This window comes from Chiloscyllium plagiosum, unplaced genomic scaffold, assembly GCF_037043375.1.
Source record: "Chiloscyllium plagiosum isolate Xiang-an unplaced genomic scaffold, Cpla_swu_hap1 HiC_scaffold_3, whole genome shotgun sequence".
NCBI lineage: Eukaryota > Metazoa > Chordata > Chondrichthyes > Orectolobiformes > Hemiscylliidae > Chiloscyllium > Chiloscyllium plagiosum.
The window spans coordinates 117740307-117759530 of NW_028270141.1; the positions used below are offsets into that span (position 1 = coordinate 117740307).

The following is a 19224-nucleotide window of genomic DNA, read 5'->3' on the forward strand; positions in this document are numbered from 1 at the left end:
AGGTAGATTCTTAATCAGTTAAGGGAATCGGATTGAGGAAAAGGTGAGTGCAGTGATTGGAATGAGGGCCAGGTGGATCTCATTGACTGTGAAATCCTGGATTCACCAAGGTTATGTCCGAAATGTCGACTCACCTGCTCCTCGGATGCTGCCTGATTTGCTGTGCTTTTACAGTGCCACACTTTGACTCGAACTCCAGCATCTGCAGTCCTCACTTTCTCCAAGGTTAACAACCCCAATCAGAGAGCACTGGCTGACAGATATAAACAGGAGATGCAGAGAGCCAGTTGCTATAATGGGGAGACTCTCTTGAATTGCCAATTTATATCTGTCAGCCAGGGTTCCTTGATTGGCGAGGTTAACAACCCCAATCAAGGGTATTAGTCAGTGAACTCCACCTGGACCTCATTCCAATCACTTGAGCAGGAAAATGCAGTTGAGGATCATCATCAGCCATGATCTCAACAAATGGCAGAGCAGATTCGACAGGCTGAATGGCCAACTTCTGCTCTTATGTCTTATGCTCAGGTGTCCTTGATGAAACTTTTCCACAAATGCCATATCAAAGCTCTGGAAAAGCCAGGATTCTGCACTAAACAACAGAATGGCAAGGAGAATGGCCTAGTAGAATGGTACTAAACTGAAGACTAAATGATATGGTACTTCCACACACAACATGGAGTTGGTCACAGCTTGTACTTACTTTCTCATTGCACGGTGTGCAGAAATAGCTTCAATAGGGCATCCTTGGAGAGGACAGATTAAAAACTCAAATTATTCATCCAAATGATGTGTTGGCATAGTAATATTGCTACTAGAAAAGGATTCGAAAACCTCCATACTAGATTGTGATGTTTGAATTCAAAAAAATCTGGAATTAAAAATTAGCCTAATAACAACTATTAAAGCCCATCTGGTTTCCTACTATTTGTAGCAAAAGGAAATCTGCCAGCCTTACATGGGTCTTCAGCCCCAGTTGTATGAAGCCACTATCAAGTCTAAAGGGATAAAGCCTGATGAACCACCTAGCATTAACCTATGAGCCCGAAACAACAATGGCAAACACAATCCTGTCCATAACCCTAACCATAACCCTTCGATACTCAGTTTCATTACTGAACCACCCACTAATAATAACTAGGGGATTACCATTGGCAAGGTGGTGAACTAGACCATCCGTATAAATACTGTGTCCACAAAAGCAGTTCAGAGATTGATGATTCTGCATTAAGTAATTTTCACAGCAACTCTGGTCTTTCTAATGCCATTATCTACAAAGCATGAGACAGCAGCGTGATGAATACTTTCAACGTACCTGGTTGAGTGCAGTTCCATAACAATCAAGAAGGTTGACACCATCCAGGACAAAGTGATAACCTTACTGGTATCCCATTCATCACCCTGAATATTGTCTTCCCCCTTCACTACCAACACAAAGGCAGCAGCACAGCATCTATAACACGAGCTGCAGTAACTCATCAAAACTCCCCCAAGTGCACTTTCAAAATCACTACCAACTAGCAGGACTAGGACAGCAGATGCACAGGAACACCACCATCTGCAGGTTCTCCTCCAGTACATTCATATTCTGACTTGGAACAATAGAGCCATTCCTTCTCTACTGCTGGGTCAAAATCCTGGTAATTCCTTCCAAAAACATTGTGAGCATCCCTACACACAAGGACTGCAAAAGTTCAGGAAAGCAGTTCACCATCACCTTCATCAGGATAATTACAGAAGGGAATAAATGCTGTATGAGCCAGCTACATCCACATTCCATAAACGAATAAGAAAAATTAATTACAGTTTGATATAAAATAGCCATAAACACTACCGTCCGCCAGCATGCTGAAACAGGAGGTCTGTGCTTAAGTCATTGTTGTACATCTGTGGCTGCTGCCGTTCTCTGCTTCACTTGTCGCCATTTGCTGCTACTTCCAGGGACCATAGCAGCAAGAGAGGCAGGAAGGGAACTTTCCAAAGGTTCTACCAGGTAAAACATTGTGTGTAGACTTATAAATAGGAGCTTTTGAAAAAATAATTGAGGCAAATGCATTACATTTTCTAATTCGGAATTCTGATAGTGGGAAGGGACATTTTCTGGCAAACTTTACACATAAGGAAATGTTTAGATACAGGCAACTCCACAAGCATGGATTGTGATGACAGCAAATGCAGGCAAAAAAAGGTTTTCTATGAAATGGAATGTTTAATGCTTCCAGGAACAGTATCTGATCTATGGTGCACAGTTATTTTTTACGAGAAGTGACCAATATACACCTTCCTTTACTCTAAGACAGGACTTACAAGACCAAAAGGAAATGCAGAATACCCCATATATATCACTAACTACCAAGAACTTCAGCAAACTAAGTTACTTCAGTATGCTTTCCTATATTGAGTTTTGTACTTCCTCTTTTGGTTCATTCTAGTTTCATGAGTCAGTTGTGCTTAGTGAAAATGCAACTTTGCAGATTAATCCATGATACATGAGTTTAAAAACATGCCGACTGACTCCAAGGTCAAATAAACTGAAACAAGCTGCTCAATAGCCGTCATCCTAAATTCAAATTACTAGAATGGAAAAACTGACTACTCAAAGTCATACAAAATTAAATCTTTTTATTGGAAAGTACACAATGCAATTTTTTGACTGTCTCTGATTTAGCAGTTTGTAAATGTTAACTGTATGTTCCAAACAATTTGTCTATAATATTTCTGAATAATAGGTTACCCATTTGCTAGGATTATCTTCATTCTTCACAAAAAAAGGTTGCTCTTTACAAGTACTCTTCCAACCAGCTCCTTGAAAACATATCCCTAGCCTGCTCTACTGACAGACAACTTATTTGACAAAAAAAATTGTTTAAATTTTCCACTCAACTTGTCTAGATATACTTCTGGAGCACATAGGTCTTGAACCCAAGTTTTTCAGCTCAAAGGAAACATTACCATTGAGCCACATGAGCATTCATAAACTTTTATATTTTTAAATCAATTTGTTCAGAAGTGTCATTACACATCTGTGGAGCTAGAAGGACCTAGAGTCATAGAGACGTACAGCACGGAAAGAGACCCTTCGGTTCAACTCTTCCCTGCCAACCAGGTATCCTAAATTAATCTAGTCCCATTTGCCAGCACTTAGTCCATTTCCCTCTCAACCCTAGCATGTGAGATGGTGGGGCCTCAAGGGGAAACAGATGGATCATGCATTTAATACGTTGAGCTGAATTCTAATATACAATATGGCAGTGACTTGAGTAATAATTTGTTTTATACACTTCCACATATGGAAAGATTGCCACTATCTAGGGACCATTCAGGACAAAACTGCCCACTTGATTGGCACCAATTAGCTTCAACATTCAATCCTTTCACCAACACACACTAACAGCAGTGTATTTAGAGACAATAGGAGACTCAAAATAAAAATTAATGCACATTAATTTTAGAAAACACTACTCTTTCCATCATAGTATAACACATGAGAGGAGGAGGCAAGTGATCAAGTCTGATCTGATATTACGAAGACAGACAATGCAAAGCTTCTTTTTTAAAAAAAATCTAAACATGATATGGGCATCGTTGGCTGGAGCAGCATTTACTGTCGGGCCTTAACTGTTGAGAAGATTGTGGGGAGTTGCCTTCTTGAATTGCTTTGATAAGTTGTAAGAAGGTACACTCCTTTACAAATAAATGATCAATTGACAAGCTCACAGATCAAGTGACAGCTCACAGAATGACACTGGATGCCGCTGGGTCAAATTAAATTTCTATCTGAAGGAAAAATAAAATAGCAATTTCTTTGACATGATAGGAAAACCTAACTTAGTGTGGTTAACCCAACTGCTTTCAAACACCTAAAAGGTAGACAAATGACTACTTCAAATTTTGCAGAAATATAGAAAAAAAAGTAGAGAATTTCCTTACTAGAGAAAAGCGTATAAGCTATGATGTATCTATTACACAATAAAGGCTGTTACCTGATATATCCTGAAAGGAATATATCGGAATCCTCCTTCCTCTGTTGGATACTCCATAAGTTTTCGATTGATGGCCCAAAACTGGTCAAACTTATCTAGAGAAAGAAAAATTAAACTTCAATATTTGTTTCAGCATTTAAATTACAATCAAAACTAATTTTGTCTGATTAAATTTGAAATGCAGCTGTTTGGTTAACTCAATTGATTAAAGTCTAGGACCGCAGTCTTCCTCAAGTCTTGAAAGGCCAGCTCCACCATTTGCAGCTACTTTCTCCTTCAGAAAGGAGGACACAAATAACATAACAGAAATGTTGATGAACAGAGTTCAGTGAGAGGGACAAACTGAGGAAATCAGGATTTGTTTGGAAGTAGTGTTGGCGAAATTGATAGGATTTACAGCTGATAAACCCCCAGGTCCTGGGAATTACATCTCAGTGTATTTAAAGTAGTGCACTAGCTCTAGTGGATACGTTGGTGGTCATCTTCCAAGATTCTATTGACACTGGAACAATTCCTACAGCCTGGAGGGTAGCTAACATAGACCCCCTTACTTAAGCAGAGACAAAACTAGGAATGAAGGACCAGTCAGCCCGACATCGGTAGGCAGGAAAAAATATTGAAGTCCACGATAAAAGATATAATGCCTGAATATTTGGAAAACTGAGGCAGGATTGGACAGAGTTAGCATAGATTTTCGAAAGGGAAATAGGGTTAGACAAATCTACTGGAATGTTTTGAGGAGTAACTCTCAGTGTATGTTGGGGAGCAAGTGGGTGTGGTTATTTGGACTTTCGGAAGGTTTTTGACAAAATGTCATGTAGGAGATAAGCGCATAAGATTAAAGCAATGGATGGGGTAATGTATTTAGATGCATAGACATTTCATAGACAGGACTCAGACAGTGGAAGCCAGGTGAAAACAGCGAAAGGACAGCGCTGCCACATCAAAAACCCACCTATCCCTTCTCCCCCAAGTGTATGAGTGTCTGTGGTAGCTGCACCAGCCTTTTCAGCCAGCTACAGACTTCACCGAGTGTGCAATAGAGTCATCTTCGTCTGCGAGGGACCGCCAATGAATGAATGAAGTGAGATAGTTGCCAGAGACCTGAAGAGAATGAGAATCTCAACTTACAATGAAATATAAGATTACATGTTGAAAGGCACATGGATAGGGACAGTTTAGAAGGACATGGGCCAAACACCGACAAATGGGACTAGTTCAGTTTAGTAAAGCTGGTAGACATAGACAGGTTAGGCCAAAGGATCTATCTCTGTGCTGTACAACTGATTCGGAGGAGAAATCTCTTCATCCAGAGTGTGGTGAGCCTGTGGAATGTGCTATTCAAATGTAGTCAAGGACAAAACGTGTTTGACTTATTTTTGTTTCCTGTAAATATTGCAGAAAAAGTGAGCGGCACGGTGGCTAGCACTGCTGCCTCACAGCGCCAGAGACCCGGGTTCAACTCCTGCCTCAGGCAACTGACTGTGTGGAGTTTGCACATTCACCCAGTGTCTGCGTGGGTTTCCTCCGGGTGCTCCGTTTCCTCCCACAGTCCAAAAATGTGCGGGTTAGGTGAATTGGCCATGATAAATTGCCCGTAGTGTTAGGTGTAGGGGAATGGGTCTGGGTGGATTGCGCTTCAGCGGGTCGGTGTGGACTTATTGGGCCGAAGGGCCTGTTTCCACACTAAGTAATCTAATCTAAAACATTGTATGATTTCAAGAATGAGTTAGATATAGCACTGGAGGCTAAAGAAATCAATGGATAAAAGGGAAAAGTGTAAACAGAATCAAGTTAGAAGATCAGCCAGAATTATAATGAATAGTGTAGCAGGCTTGAAGCAGCAACTGGCTTACTTCTACTCCTATTTTCTGGGTAACAGACGTGCAATCTTCATCACCTTGAAGGGGGTGAGAAAAATCATATCTGAATTCCCAAGTATTTGTCTCAGAAGTACAGTACGTTGCCCAGTTGCGAGGTTTCCTTGCATGTAACTACTTTGATCTCATCAGCATCTCCCCAGCCAAAAACAAAGACAATTCATTTTATCAAAAATACATGGCAATAAGACAGAGGAAATAACAGGAGTTCGTGGACGACTGTCAGCAAACATCTCCAAAACATCTTGGAGACAGAACCACATCACAAGGCTTTTTACTAGGTCCCCAACTCATGTATCCTCATTAAAAAGGGAAACAAAAACACTTAACTATAGGTTGTTAGCTTAATATCAGTCACTGGAAAAACATTACAGTTTATTATAAAACATATAACAAGAATATTTAGAAACATAATATAATCAAGCAAAGTTAGCATGGCCTCAAAGGTAAATCATGCCTGACAACTTTATTAGTGTTCTTTGAGGTAACAATAGATAAAGGGGAACAAGTTAAATGTAATACATTTGACTTTCCAAATGGAATTTGATAAAGTAGGCTACTTAATAAGATGAGAGTTCATGCAGTTAGGAGTGGTACAACATTAGCGTGCATAGACAATGGGATAACTAATTTAGAACATAGAACATTACAGCGCAGTACAGGCCCTTCGGCCCTCAATGTTGCGCCGACCTGTCATACCAATCTGAAGCCCATCTAACCTACACTATTCCACGTATGTCCATATGCTTGGCCAACGACGACTTAAATGTACTTAAAGTTGGCGAATCTACTACTGTTGCAGGCAAAGCATTCCATACCCTTACCACTCTCAGAGTAAAGAAACTACCTCTGACATCTATCCTGTATCTATCACCCCCCAATTTAAAGCTATGCCCCCTCGTGCTCGCCATCACCATACTTGGAAAAAGGCTCTCCCTGTCCACCCTATCTAACCCTCTGATTATCTTACATGTCTCTATTAAGTCACCTCTCAACCTTCTTCTCTCTAATGAAAACAGCCTCAAGTCCCTCAGCCTTTCCTTGTAAGACCTTCCCTCCATACCAGGCAACATCCTAGTAAATCTCCTCTGCACCCTTTCCAAAGCTTCCACATCCTTCTTATAATGCGGTGACCAGAACTGTACACAATACTCCAAGTGCGGCTTCACTGGAGTTTTGTACAGCTGTAGCATAACCTCATGGTTCTGGAACTTGATCTCTCTATTAATAAAAGCTAAAACACTGTATGCCTTCTTAACAACCCTGTCAACCTGCGTGGCAACTTTCAGGGATCTGTGTACCTGGACACCGAGATCTCTCTGCTCATTGACACTACCAAGAATCCTACCATTAGCCCAGTACTTTGCATTCCGGTTACTCCAACCAAAGTGAATCACCTCACACTTGCCCACATTAAACTCCATTTACCACCTCTCAGCCCAGCTCTGCAGCTTATCTAGGTCCCTCTGTAACCTACAATATCTTTCGTCACTATCCACAACTCCACCGACCTTAGTGTCGTTTGCAAATTTACTAACCCACGCTTCTACGCCCTCATCCAGGTCGTTTATAAAAATGACGAACAGCAGTTCATCAATGACCCAACACCGATCCTTGCGGTATACCACTGGTAAGTGGATTTCAGGATGAACATTTCCCATCCACCACCACCCTTTGTCTTCTTTCAGCAAGCCAATTTGGCTAAACATTAAACTAATTAGCTAGCATTGACAACTAATAAGAAGATGGAGTTGGAAGTGTGTGTGTGTGTGTGTGTGTGTGTGTGGGTGGGGGGTGCTTTCAGGGGTGTCATGTTCAGGGTGGCAACCTATACTAGTGCAGTGCTGCAGGGATTGATACTGAAGCCATAATTATTTACAATGGATGGTGGAAATGAATTACCATACCACAAAAATAGGTGGGAAATCAAGTCATGAGGATGAAGATTCAATGAAGGAAAATTAGTTAAGGGAGTGGGCAAAATCTTAGCTGACGGAATATAATGTGGGATTATGCACCTTGACAGGAAAAATTAAAAAGTTGAATATTACTCAAATGGAGATAGCTGCAGCTCAGAGGGATTGGGGATTCTTGTGCATGAACTTCAAAACGTGAGCACACAACTTCAATGGGTGATAGAGAAGCTAAATGGAATGCTGGCATTTATTTCAAAGGGAATGGAGTATGAAAATAATATGGTCTTTCCTAAAACTATACAAACTCATCAGAGAACACTTGGAATACTGTGAACAGTTCTGATCTCCTTATCGAAGGAAAGATAAATATACATTACCATGTGAGGCAGTCCAGAAAACGTTCATTAGATTTATCCAGAGTATGGAGGGACAATGTTATGAGCAAAAGAGGAGTAGTTTGGCACTGTACTTATTGGAGTTTAGAAGTTTGAGAGGTGATATTATTGGAACATAAAATATTCTTAAGAAATTTAAGAAAGTAGTTGGGAAAATTCCGTTCCCTTGAAAGAGTCTGGGATTTTATGGCATAATCTCAGAGTAATGGGTCACCAATTTAAAACAGAGAAGAAGACAAATTTCTTCTCTTCAAAGGTAGTGAATTTGTAGAATTCTTTATCACAGAGGGTTGTTGAAGCTGGATCATACTAAGCATTTTAAAGGCTGAAATAGATAGGCTGCTAATCAGTGAGGGAATCAAGAGTTATTGGAATAAGGGAGGAAAGTAGAGGATTTGCAGATCAGCCATCATCTCAATGAACAGCAGAGAGGGCTTGATGGGTTAAATGGCCCATGCCTGCTGGTCTACATCTTTAACTACCCTTGCGAATACCTAAATAACTGAGATAAGCATCGGTTCCAGAAAAAGAAAAGAGGGTAAAAGCAAACTGATAGCCTTTTGACATTATTTCACTCCTACACAGTACCACATCAGATTTATTTCTAAGAGTAAAAAAAAAGCATAATTTTCCTATCTTAAACACACTATCATCACTGAATCTCCTTATACCAGTATCCTGGGGATATCATCAACCAGAGACTGTGCAGGGCCAGTTTATACAGATGTATTACAAAAACAAACAGCCAAGTGGAGTAATTTGACAATAAACTAATTTCACAACTTCCAAAGCCTGTTTATGAGTTATAAAGCTCAAATCTAAAACCTGATAGAATATTCTCCACTTGTCTGAATAAGTGCAGTTCCAAATCACTAAATAGGTTTGACACTACCCAGAAACAAGTGGCCTGCTTGTTCAGCACCCCATCCATGACTCCAATGTTGAAATTGTCCATCCCAAGTGCATATTAGAAGCAACATCAACCATATGCAAGATGCATTGCTGAAAATCACTCACTCTGCTTGACAGTAATTTCCAATCTTACAAATTCTATCACCAAGAGGAAGGGGAGAAGTTCTCCTCCAATGGTGTACATCACATGGATTTGGAAATATATCATTCTTTTGTGACTGAAACAAAATCCTGGAATACCTACTCTAACCAATGTGTGTACACATACACCACAAGGACTGCAAAGATTCAAGAAGTCAGCTTGCCAACACTACCCCGAGGGCAGTAAATGTTGGCCTAGCCAGTGATGTCCACAAGATATGAACACATTTATATAGTCTGAAACATCACGCTCTAAAGACAAAACTAGAGAAGAAATCTCCCATGTTCCACTCTACTAAAGGAATCAAAAATCTTCCATCTTAATTTGTGCTGATTTAGAATTATCTAATCAACCTGGAGAAAACATCATTACAAATTAAGCATTCCAGCTATTGATCATGCTCTGGCATGACAAAGTGATTTCTTATACCAGTATTTCCAAAGCCTCATGCTTTAATTGTGGTGTAGGTTAAATTGGTGTTCAAGAAAAACCTTCGTCATTCCATTTAGCATCTGATGAAACTATACAATTGTACAGGTCATAGCTATTTCTTTTTAAGTGTTAACATAGACAAGAAAAAGATTGTCAATAGGTTTTCACCTCAACAGTTTGTTTCTAATGAAGGCCCATTACATATTTAGAGGAGTATTGCAGACATCAATTGCAGGAAGTAAATTGAAAAGCAAGTTTGAGTTAGGTTAGCAAGATGAGTTAGAATAACATTTCTGAGAGAGTTTCATTATTCATGACTATTGGTTCAGAATAGAAAAAAAGATATAAAACATGTAAAAGACTTCTTCCTTGAGCAGTATGTTCCTAAGCTATAAGGGTGGAGGTATTACTGGATCAGATTATGAGTAATAAAACAAGCCAGAAATAAACACTTTGAAATTTGTGGTGACAATATGCAACGGTTAAGAACTAACTTGAAAGAGAACAAGCCAGTACAAAACCTAGAATATCAGACTGTTTCAAAGTAAATTTTCATTGAGGAGGAAGAACTCAGAGTTTCAGCTGAAAGATTTGTGGCATACAGCACAAAGAGAGATTGCAAAGCTACAGAATAAGGACATTATCCTAAGAATTAAACTAGTCGTCGAGTTAACTTTAACACTGATATTTACAAGATAACATGCGCTGGCAGGAAAATTGTTGAGAGAATTTACATTTCAGCGATTTATTGAGTATGGTGTGTGCATGCTAGAGGTTGCAACAAAGCCAATGTAAAATTGACTTATTTTTAAAAGGAGGGCCACAGTTAATTCAAATAATTTTATATCAGTTAATGCAATATGTCAGATCGGCAACAAAAAACATTACTTTTAAAACAACAACATTACTTTTAAAACAACAACATTCTGGGGATGTGAGCATCATTGTCAAGGTCAACATTTAATATCCAGCCCAAATTGTCTTATGGGACATTGACCTTTGACAGAGATTTGACATAAGGTATAAAGCAGAATAATAAGATGTTGCCGAAACACAAATACAAAAAAAGACTCAAAATATAGAACTTTTGAAGAGTAATATGATCAAACAATTACAGGATGGAAAACAATAGCCAGAAGTATATTATTAAATCATGAATGTAGGCCACAAAACATAAAACAATTGTAAAGATATTAATTTATTTCCAAGATTAATGATTGAACAGCTTTTTGGTCATCTGCCTAACATCCAGAATGACACTGTCATTTTATGTGTGAAGTGCCTTCAGATGCTTTATTACTATAAAGCTATTAATAAAAGGGTGCACTTCTTTCCTTGTTTCATCAGACTCTAACGTTCTCCTAGTTTAGAATCGTACACAAATTGGATACCTTGAATTAAGTTTTAGATTTCTGAACTTAGACGGGTCCAGTAGGCTAAAACTGAGCCATTGTTCAGTGCAACTGTTTGCTTGCATAACTAATATCCAATATAATGTTGAAAAAGACATTTGCTTGAAACTTTTCTTCTTGCACTCATCAGGACAATTCACTAGAGGTACCAAAGGAAAGGGAAAACAAGGAGAGTGCTGATTGTTAAATGCTGTTTTCCATTTACTTTGGTATTGATTGTGAATTGCTCTGACGAGTGCAAGATGGAAAGCTTTCACAAAATGTAACACCCATTGTGTACTGTGAAACGATAATTTGAATACTCATTGTCTCATTACCTTCTGACCATTCCTTAGCTCTTTCCAAATTTAAGTTAGGTTACCAATCTTTTTTGATTAGCAATTTCAATTATAGATAATTAATGTGACAAATTTGAATTTTCTTTGCAAATTATTAATTATTAAAGTTGCCACATTATTTTCTCATCTTTTTGAAAAGTCATCCTCTTTCCAATCTGCAAGGACTTCTCTGTATTCACTGACTCATTTAATACAACCCTTTGCAGAGTTTGCTTTCATTCACTATAAATTGACTGCTCTGGGATTTATTGAGCCCAGAGATACTTATGAAGTAACATTGTTGTTAATTTGATGAAAGTCATGTCAGCAGTAGTGAATATTTTCAAGAAGTGGCCATTCTTACATTTGTTTTTTAAGCTCATCATCAATTTTAGTCGCAACTGACTGATGAGAGTGCTCTCCAAACTAGGAGAGATTATTTATTTGTAGTCATCACTATGTAATACATTTTCAAATGAGCATTACTCTTGTTATGCCAATAGTCACAACTGAGAGTATTTAATACATAGCTCAAATTTACTTTCTCCAGCAAAGTGAGTACTTTATGGTTTTTAAACAAGATAAATTTATTAATATTGGAAACGTTTGCCTTTACCAGATAAAACAAGTAAAACAAGTTCAGAAAAGAATGGGATATTTAAGGGTCCATACATAATAACAAGTAATAATGTAGAATTAAATTTTAAGTCAAGCTCAGCTAAAACAAAGAACTGAAATAAAGACTCCAATAATAAACAGTCAGCTGCAAAATCCATAGATTAAAAGAAATATCAATGTCTGTTTCCGTGCTGCACAGCTCTAGGACTCTAAACGTCATCAACTTTCACATAAAAACTATACCCATCAGATTTAAACACTATTTGCGAAGCACAGCACTAAATGCAGCTTGTACCAACGGCTTTGAAAAGCAAAGCAAAACCTGCACCTAGTGGATTTATTACATTAAGTTGGCTGTTGATGCTATTGAAATAAGGAATCTGAAGTTCCATAAACATTTGAAAAAAAAACTATTGCTTCTTTTATAGTTTGGGCACACCATCAATAATTGTAAAAGTACACTGACGTTATAAAAATACAGTGGTAAACATTTGCATGTTGTGCTTTCAAACAGCAGTATTTTAATGACAGTATGACTAATGCCAAGAAAATTCAGTGTGTCATGTTGAAACTATAAAAACAGTTAACGAATTGCTTAAGAGTTTCTGTTAATTTTAAATTCATTTTGTGCCGGTATTCAAATTTCAATCAAAAATTGAAGATTTCATCCATTTAGAAATATTTTCACTCATCTAGAGAAATCTTTGGAGAAAAAAATTACTTTATTACAAACTGCACAACCACATTTTTTTTGAAATCACATCTCTTGTGCTGCAGAGTCAGCCTTTTCTCTGCTGGCAGCACGCTTACCTCTGAGGCAAAGGTTGTGGGTTTAAATTCTCTTCTGAATCCCAAGCACAAAATCCAAGCTAACACACAGACAGAACAGTACTAAGTGAAACCTGCACTGCCAATTGTTTCATTTTTCAGGTAAGACATTAAATATTTTGAGTAGACGTATTAGATTGAAAAAGAACATCGGTGCACACTCAATATTTCGCACAAATGGTATTTAAAACAGACTATTTGGCTATTATAAATGCATGCAATTTAACTACACTTTTTCCAACACAACATTTATGCTTCAAAAATGTTTTAAAGTTGAACAAGTTGTGAAGTCCTAAAAAGGTGCCACATAAACCTCTTTATTTTCCTTGATATCACTGCCTGCTTCTGCAATGCAAAACAGCAATCATCTTAAGATTGCAGGTAAAACCTTTCATCGATTCAGCAACATAAAAAATATTTAGAACAAATAGTCAAAATACATCTGTCCACAATAGCATCTATTCTAACTGCAAGATTGCTGATTTGAGTTTTACAACAACTGCTAAAAAATAATTCTTAAAATTCAGGTGGGTTAAAGAAATTAAATTCTGTACAAGTATTAAACAGGAGTCAGCAGCTCCTTGCAGAAAGCTACAATGCTGAAGTACAAGTGAAGAATAATATGATCTGCTGACATCAGACTGGTATCAGATTGCTGATGAAGGGGTCGTGCCTGAAATGTTGATTCTCCTGCTCCTCGGATGCTGCCTGACTTGCTGTTCTCTTCCAGCACCACACTCTCCTTAGTGGTATCATTCAACATATATGTTGAAAAGCCGCCTTTATTCACTAAAAGTATTTCAGAGGAAAACAGGCATTACACAGCAAAACAAAACTAGGGGATGTGAACAAAGTTGGAAAAAATGGTTTCATACAAAATACCACAAAAATAAAATGAAAGATGTTTTTTAAAATATATTTTTATTGCAAAAATAGGTATGTTTTAATATTACAAATACAATTCAAAACAGTAGAGCAAAAAACCAAACTACACTCATATACAAATACACAACTTTATAAGAAAAAACTAAACACATAAATAAATAACAATTAATTAATAAATAATAAAACAGCTAAGACAAAACACTAGGCCTCCACCATCAACAGCATTAATTTACACATATTCATACATTCATAGTTCTTCCTCTCTGGGTATTAGATTCATAAAACACAATTATTGTGGCTTCATAAAAGTACTTATTAGTGTGGCAGACAAATCTGTGTCCAGTAGTCCAAAAAGAGCTGCCAGTTCTTATAGAAATTCTCAGTTTTATGGAGCACCACACTTGTAAGGAAGTCCAAAGGGATATGCTCCATAACTATCTTATGAGAGCCCAACAAGCCCAGAGGATTTTCAGACAGCCAAACTAGCAGAATATTCTTTCTTGCGCAATAAGTTAAGAATATTGAAAAGTTTTTTCTTATGCGCAAAGGGGAATACACTGGGCAGGCCAATAAGAGGAGAAACTGGGTCCATCTCCACCCTTGCTCCTAAGATCCACTCTATTGTAACTGTTATAGCACTCCATTATGCCTGGAGCCTGCAGCAGAACCAGAGGCAATGAGTGCCATAGTGCCTGTACTCTATTTGCACTTGGTACATGTTGAAGATACTCCTGCTTTAAATTTTCATAAACAATCTGGAGCTAAGTCAACCGTGTGGAGAATCTTCAACTGTGAAGCATGGGTTCTACTGCAAATCGAAATCTTCCTTGCATTCTTCCAAATATCTTCCCATGACTCCGAAGAGATCTCAGTGCCCAAAGCTCTCTCCCACACCCTGCAAAGCCGTTTGGTCTCATCTGAGAGGCTACTCCCACCCCCTCCCCCCCCCCAACAAGTGATAACGCATGCTAACAAGCACCCTCTTCTCTACGTTGGATCTGTAGGAATCAGTTAAGCGTGTAGTCCTTTTTTGAAAGAAATCCCTAATTTGTAAAAAAGCAAAGAGGTCCCTGCTAGGTAGCTTGTATTTCTGAGCTAACTGGTAAAAACACAATTGTGTCCCCCTCAAATAAATCACCCAGGCAAGACACATCCTTAGCTGCCTAGAGTTTAAACCCAGAATCCATCAGCCCCGGTTGAAAACCCAGCATACCACTTATAGTATAAGAAATGATGTTTTGGCAATAATGCCTTCAACTCTGCCACATTGCCCTCCATGCTTTAACAATATTGATAACTATTTAGTTGTGACAATATTTATTAACTGTCCTCATTTTGTCCAGGAACAGCAGGTGAGTAAGAGGGCACCTTGCCTGAGAAGTTTCAATTTCTAACCAGATTGAAAGAGGGTCCCCACAGGCCCAGTCACTCACATTAAATAAATTCAATTAAGCTTGCTTTTATCTTATGTCCAGAAGATCCACCCCCTCCAGTCTGTGGGAGTAGATACAATTTAGTTCGCTTAATAAGAGGCTGCTTATGATACCAGATAAAAGACGTGAACCAGCCGTTCAGTCTCCTGAACGCTTGCCTAGTGAAATCAAAGGGAGCATTCACATGGGGTACAGTAGGTGGGGGAGAATATTCATTTAATGAGGGCTATCCGATCTAACCAAGAAACCAGAAGCGCGTCCAATCTTCGAAGGTCTTGTTTGATTTTGTCGAATAAAGATCAAAATTAGCTTCAAACTGAGGATCAAAAATGGGAGTAATGAATATACCCAAATAAAGAAAATCCCCCTGTGACCATTTAAAAGGGAATATAGATCTGTCCTCAAAACCTGGCATTTTCGTAAGACCACCCATAGACATAGCCTTGGATTTTGCAAAGTTAATCTTGTAACCTGAAAAGTGCCAAACAAGTTGATACATTGCATCAGATGAGTCACCGAAACTACTGGGTTTGACAAAAAGATGAGGTCATCGTCCGCGTACAATGAAATCTTGTGAGATTTTGACCCCACTTCCGGAGCCTATATATTAGGATCCCCACGAATGGCCTTCGCCAGTGGCTTGATCACCAGTGTGAAAAGCAATGGCGAAAGGCGACAGCCCGTGAAGATATTAAAATTGGTGAGAGCTGCAGTAAGAGGGTCACTATAGAAAACCTTTACCCATCTTGTAAAGGCATTGCCTAAGCCGAACTGCTCTAGAGTATAAAAAAAGGTATGAGTGTGTGGTGCTGGAAAAGCACAGGTGGTCAGGCAGCATCTGAGGAGCAATCGACGTTTTGGGCAAAAGCCCTTCATCAGGAATGCCCGAAACATGCTCCTTGGATGCTGCCTGACCTGCTGTGCTTTTCCAACACCACATTCTCGACTCTGATACTCCAGCATCTGCAGTCCTCACTTGCTCCTATTAAAAAAGGTATGGCCATTTGACCCAATCAAATGTCTTCCCTGCACCTAGAGAGATCATTAACCCCTGTACAGAATGTTGTTGACATGCTTGGATCACATTAAGTAATCTCTTAACAGTACTGGAAGATCTGCGGCCCTTTATAAAGCTCGTCTGGTCCTCTTTAATGACAAAAGGCAACACAGTTTCTAGCCTTAACACAAGGCTCTTAGAAAAGAGTTTGAAATCAACATTCAAAAGTGAAATGGGCCTATAGGAAGCACAGTCTTCCAGGGCTTTCCTTTTTTTTTAAGAATGAGAGAGATATTGGCCTCTCAGAGATGGCAGGAGGCGATCATGACTGTACGAATCATTGTATATGTTGAGCATTGGGCCTGTCAGCATGTTTATAAATTCTTTATAAAACTCTCTGGGAAGTCCATCAAGACCAGACGCCTTTCCACTCAAACTGCTTTACAGCCTCCTGCACTGATAACGGGACATTAAGAAAAGACTCTTCTTTGGGGTTACACCCGGGAGCTTCAGATTCTTGGAAAAAAAAAGACCTCATCCTAGCCCATCCTCACAAATTTCAGGCTGATTTAATTCAGAGTAAAATCTCTGAAATGACACATTAATCTTTTTAGAATCACAGGTTAGGTTTCCAGCACCTTCCCTGATCTACATAATGGCTTGAGGAGCACTCTTTTTGCTGGCAAGATATGCAAAGTACTTGCTTGGTTTGTCACCATGCTCAAACAACCTTTGTTTTGCAAATGTGAGCTCTTTCTTAACTGTCTGCATGAGCATGGAGTTCAGTGCAGACCGAAGCGCTGTGATCCTCTGTAGCTTAGTCAACAAGGGCTTGTCAAAGTACGCCTGCTCGGCTGCCTTCAACTGTGTTTTGAGCAGCCATTGCTGCTTACCCATCTGCCACTTCTTACTGGCGGAGTAGGAAATAACTAACCCACAGCATAGGCTTTAGCAGTTTCCCAGAGATTGGACGGGCTACTAGCCGAACCTGAACTATGTCTAGGAAAGCCCTAGTACAGTGGAAAAATACTCCACAAGGTTACTATCCTTAAGGATAAAGGGATCCATTCGCCAGTGTCTCAGACCCACTACACTGACCTTAATCTTAACCAACAAAGAACAGTGGAGCGTGATCAGAAATGGTAACATTATCAATCGCACAGAATGTCAGTGTTCAGGATTGCTCCAGGAGTCAAAAAGAAATCAATCCTAGGGTAGCACCTGTGCGGATTGGGAAAAAAAAAAGTTAAAATCCTTGCCTGTAGGGTGAAGACGCCTCCAGATGTTCACCAACTGTAACTCAACACACAAACCCATTAATTGTTTAGTTTGTAAAGAGGGTATCGGGGGGCTTTCGGGGAACCTGTCTATCACGGGATCAATAGGACAATTAAAATCTCTCCCTACGATGATATGCTGAGATGCAAGACTAATCAATTTAGACAATACATATTTCAGACATTTAAGGGGATGTGCCAGGGGACAGTAGACATTTAAAATACCAAACCCTTCTCCATTTATCAAGGCTTAAAGGATTACAAATCTCCCCGTATGTGTCTTTAACACACATTAGTAATTTAAATTGGAGATTTCACCTAACAAGTGTGGCCAACTCCCCTATTCCTAGTATTAAAAGATGAAACATAAACCCAATCAAACCCATTCTGCTGTAACTCCAAATGTTCCCTATCATCCAAGTGTCCTGCAGTAAGGCAATATTCAACATTTCCATTTTAAGACTAGAGAGTACTTTTTTCCTCTTGACTGGCGAGTGACGTCCCTTGTTGTTCCAGGTACACCATTTAAACAAATCATTAGCTATAACCTTCTGTAGTAACATTTAGACTCCAGAAAGGAAGAACTTGAACTACAAATTGCTGAGCCTCAATGAAAGAAAATCCACAGGACATAAAAACTACACAAACTAAAGCCACTAGAGTTAACAAACCTACAAAAGTATCAAAAACAAAACATACAAAACGCCAATGGCACAGAATAGGGGAATTTACCACCTCCCCTCCACCCAAAGTGGGCACCAACACACCCCAAAACCCTACTTCCCATCCCGCTACCAATACAACAACCAGAGTATTTAAATACCAAAAACAGTAAACTACCCGTAAATAGGCATCCAGCCATCCCAACCACTTTCCCTCCTCCTGGCTAGAGCTGCAGCCCAAACACAAGCAAATAAAGAGAAAAGAGAAAAAAAGAATAGCGATGTAAACTAAGAAGTTAAAAGTGATTAGTGAATACCCGACCCATCTCCTGGTATAGCTTAACTTAGATGTTAAAATTGAGTACTCCATCCATCCCAGAGCACAATTTAACCCAGATTATTGCCAAAAGAAAAGGAAAGGGAGAAAAAGAAAACCTCATCAAGACTTCCTTTTTAGAAAAAAAGAACATATGCAAACAATGCTATACCTATCTATACCTATTAAATCATCCAGCCTAAGTTAGCTTGTCCACAAAGTCTCTTGCTTTCTTTGGTGAGTCAAAGAAGTGTACAGATCCATTAACAGGAATCCAAAGCACCACTGAGTACCTTAGAGAATACTGGATCCAGAGCTCCCTCAATTGTTTCTTGATGCCATCACAGGATTTCCTTTCCCATATTCCGCCACTGAGAAGTCGGAAAAAACATGATCCTGGAACCCTCGTAAACTAAAGCCTTTGGATCTTTTCCCCTGGATTCTGGAAGCTTCCATGATTCTCTGCTTGTCTCTATAATTATGGAACCACACCAGGATAGGGAGAGGGCACTGGTCCAGACCTGGCCTCCGTGCCATGACCCGGTGAGCTCTTTCAATCTTCAGACTTCCCATTCCAGCCTCCAAGTTAATGAATTTCGGCAGCTAATCCTCAAATTCCACTAGCTGCTCACCTTCCTTCCCCTCCAGCAGACCAACAATACAAAGATTCTTCCTTGTGCCCCTGTTGCCCAGATCATCAACCTAGTTAAGCAAATTACAGACCTGCGTCTCCAGGGCCTGGATCTGGTCATTAGAAGAGTCAGTCACAGCTTCCACCTCTGTGATTTGGCGTTCGAACTCATTCGACCTTTTCCTGAG

General features: G+C 39.2%; 1 protein-coding gene across 5 annotated transcripts in view; it reads right to left on the reverse strand.

The window, feature by feature from the left end:
- atg5 (ATG5 autophagy related 5 homolog (S. cerevisiae)) overlaps positions 1-19224 on the reverse strand; it is a 161659-nt gene that overhangs the window by 74016 nt on the left and 68419 nt on the right. For all 5 annotated transcript variants that reach the window (XM_043687041.2, XM_087982685.1, XM_087982696.1 and 2 more), the window contains exon 6: positions 3984-4078. In XM_043687041.2, the coding sequence (XP_043542976.1) occupies positions 3984-4078 (95 nt within the window). The remainder of the gene's footprint in view (positions 1-3983; positions 4079-19224) is intronic.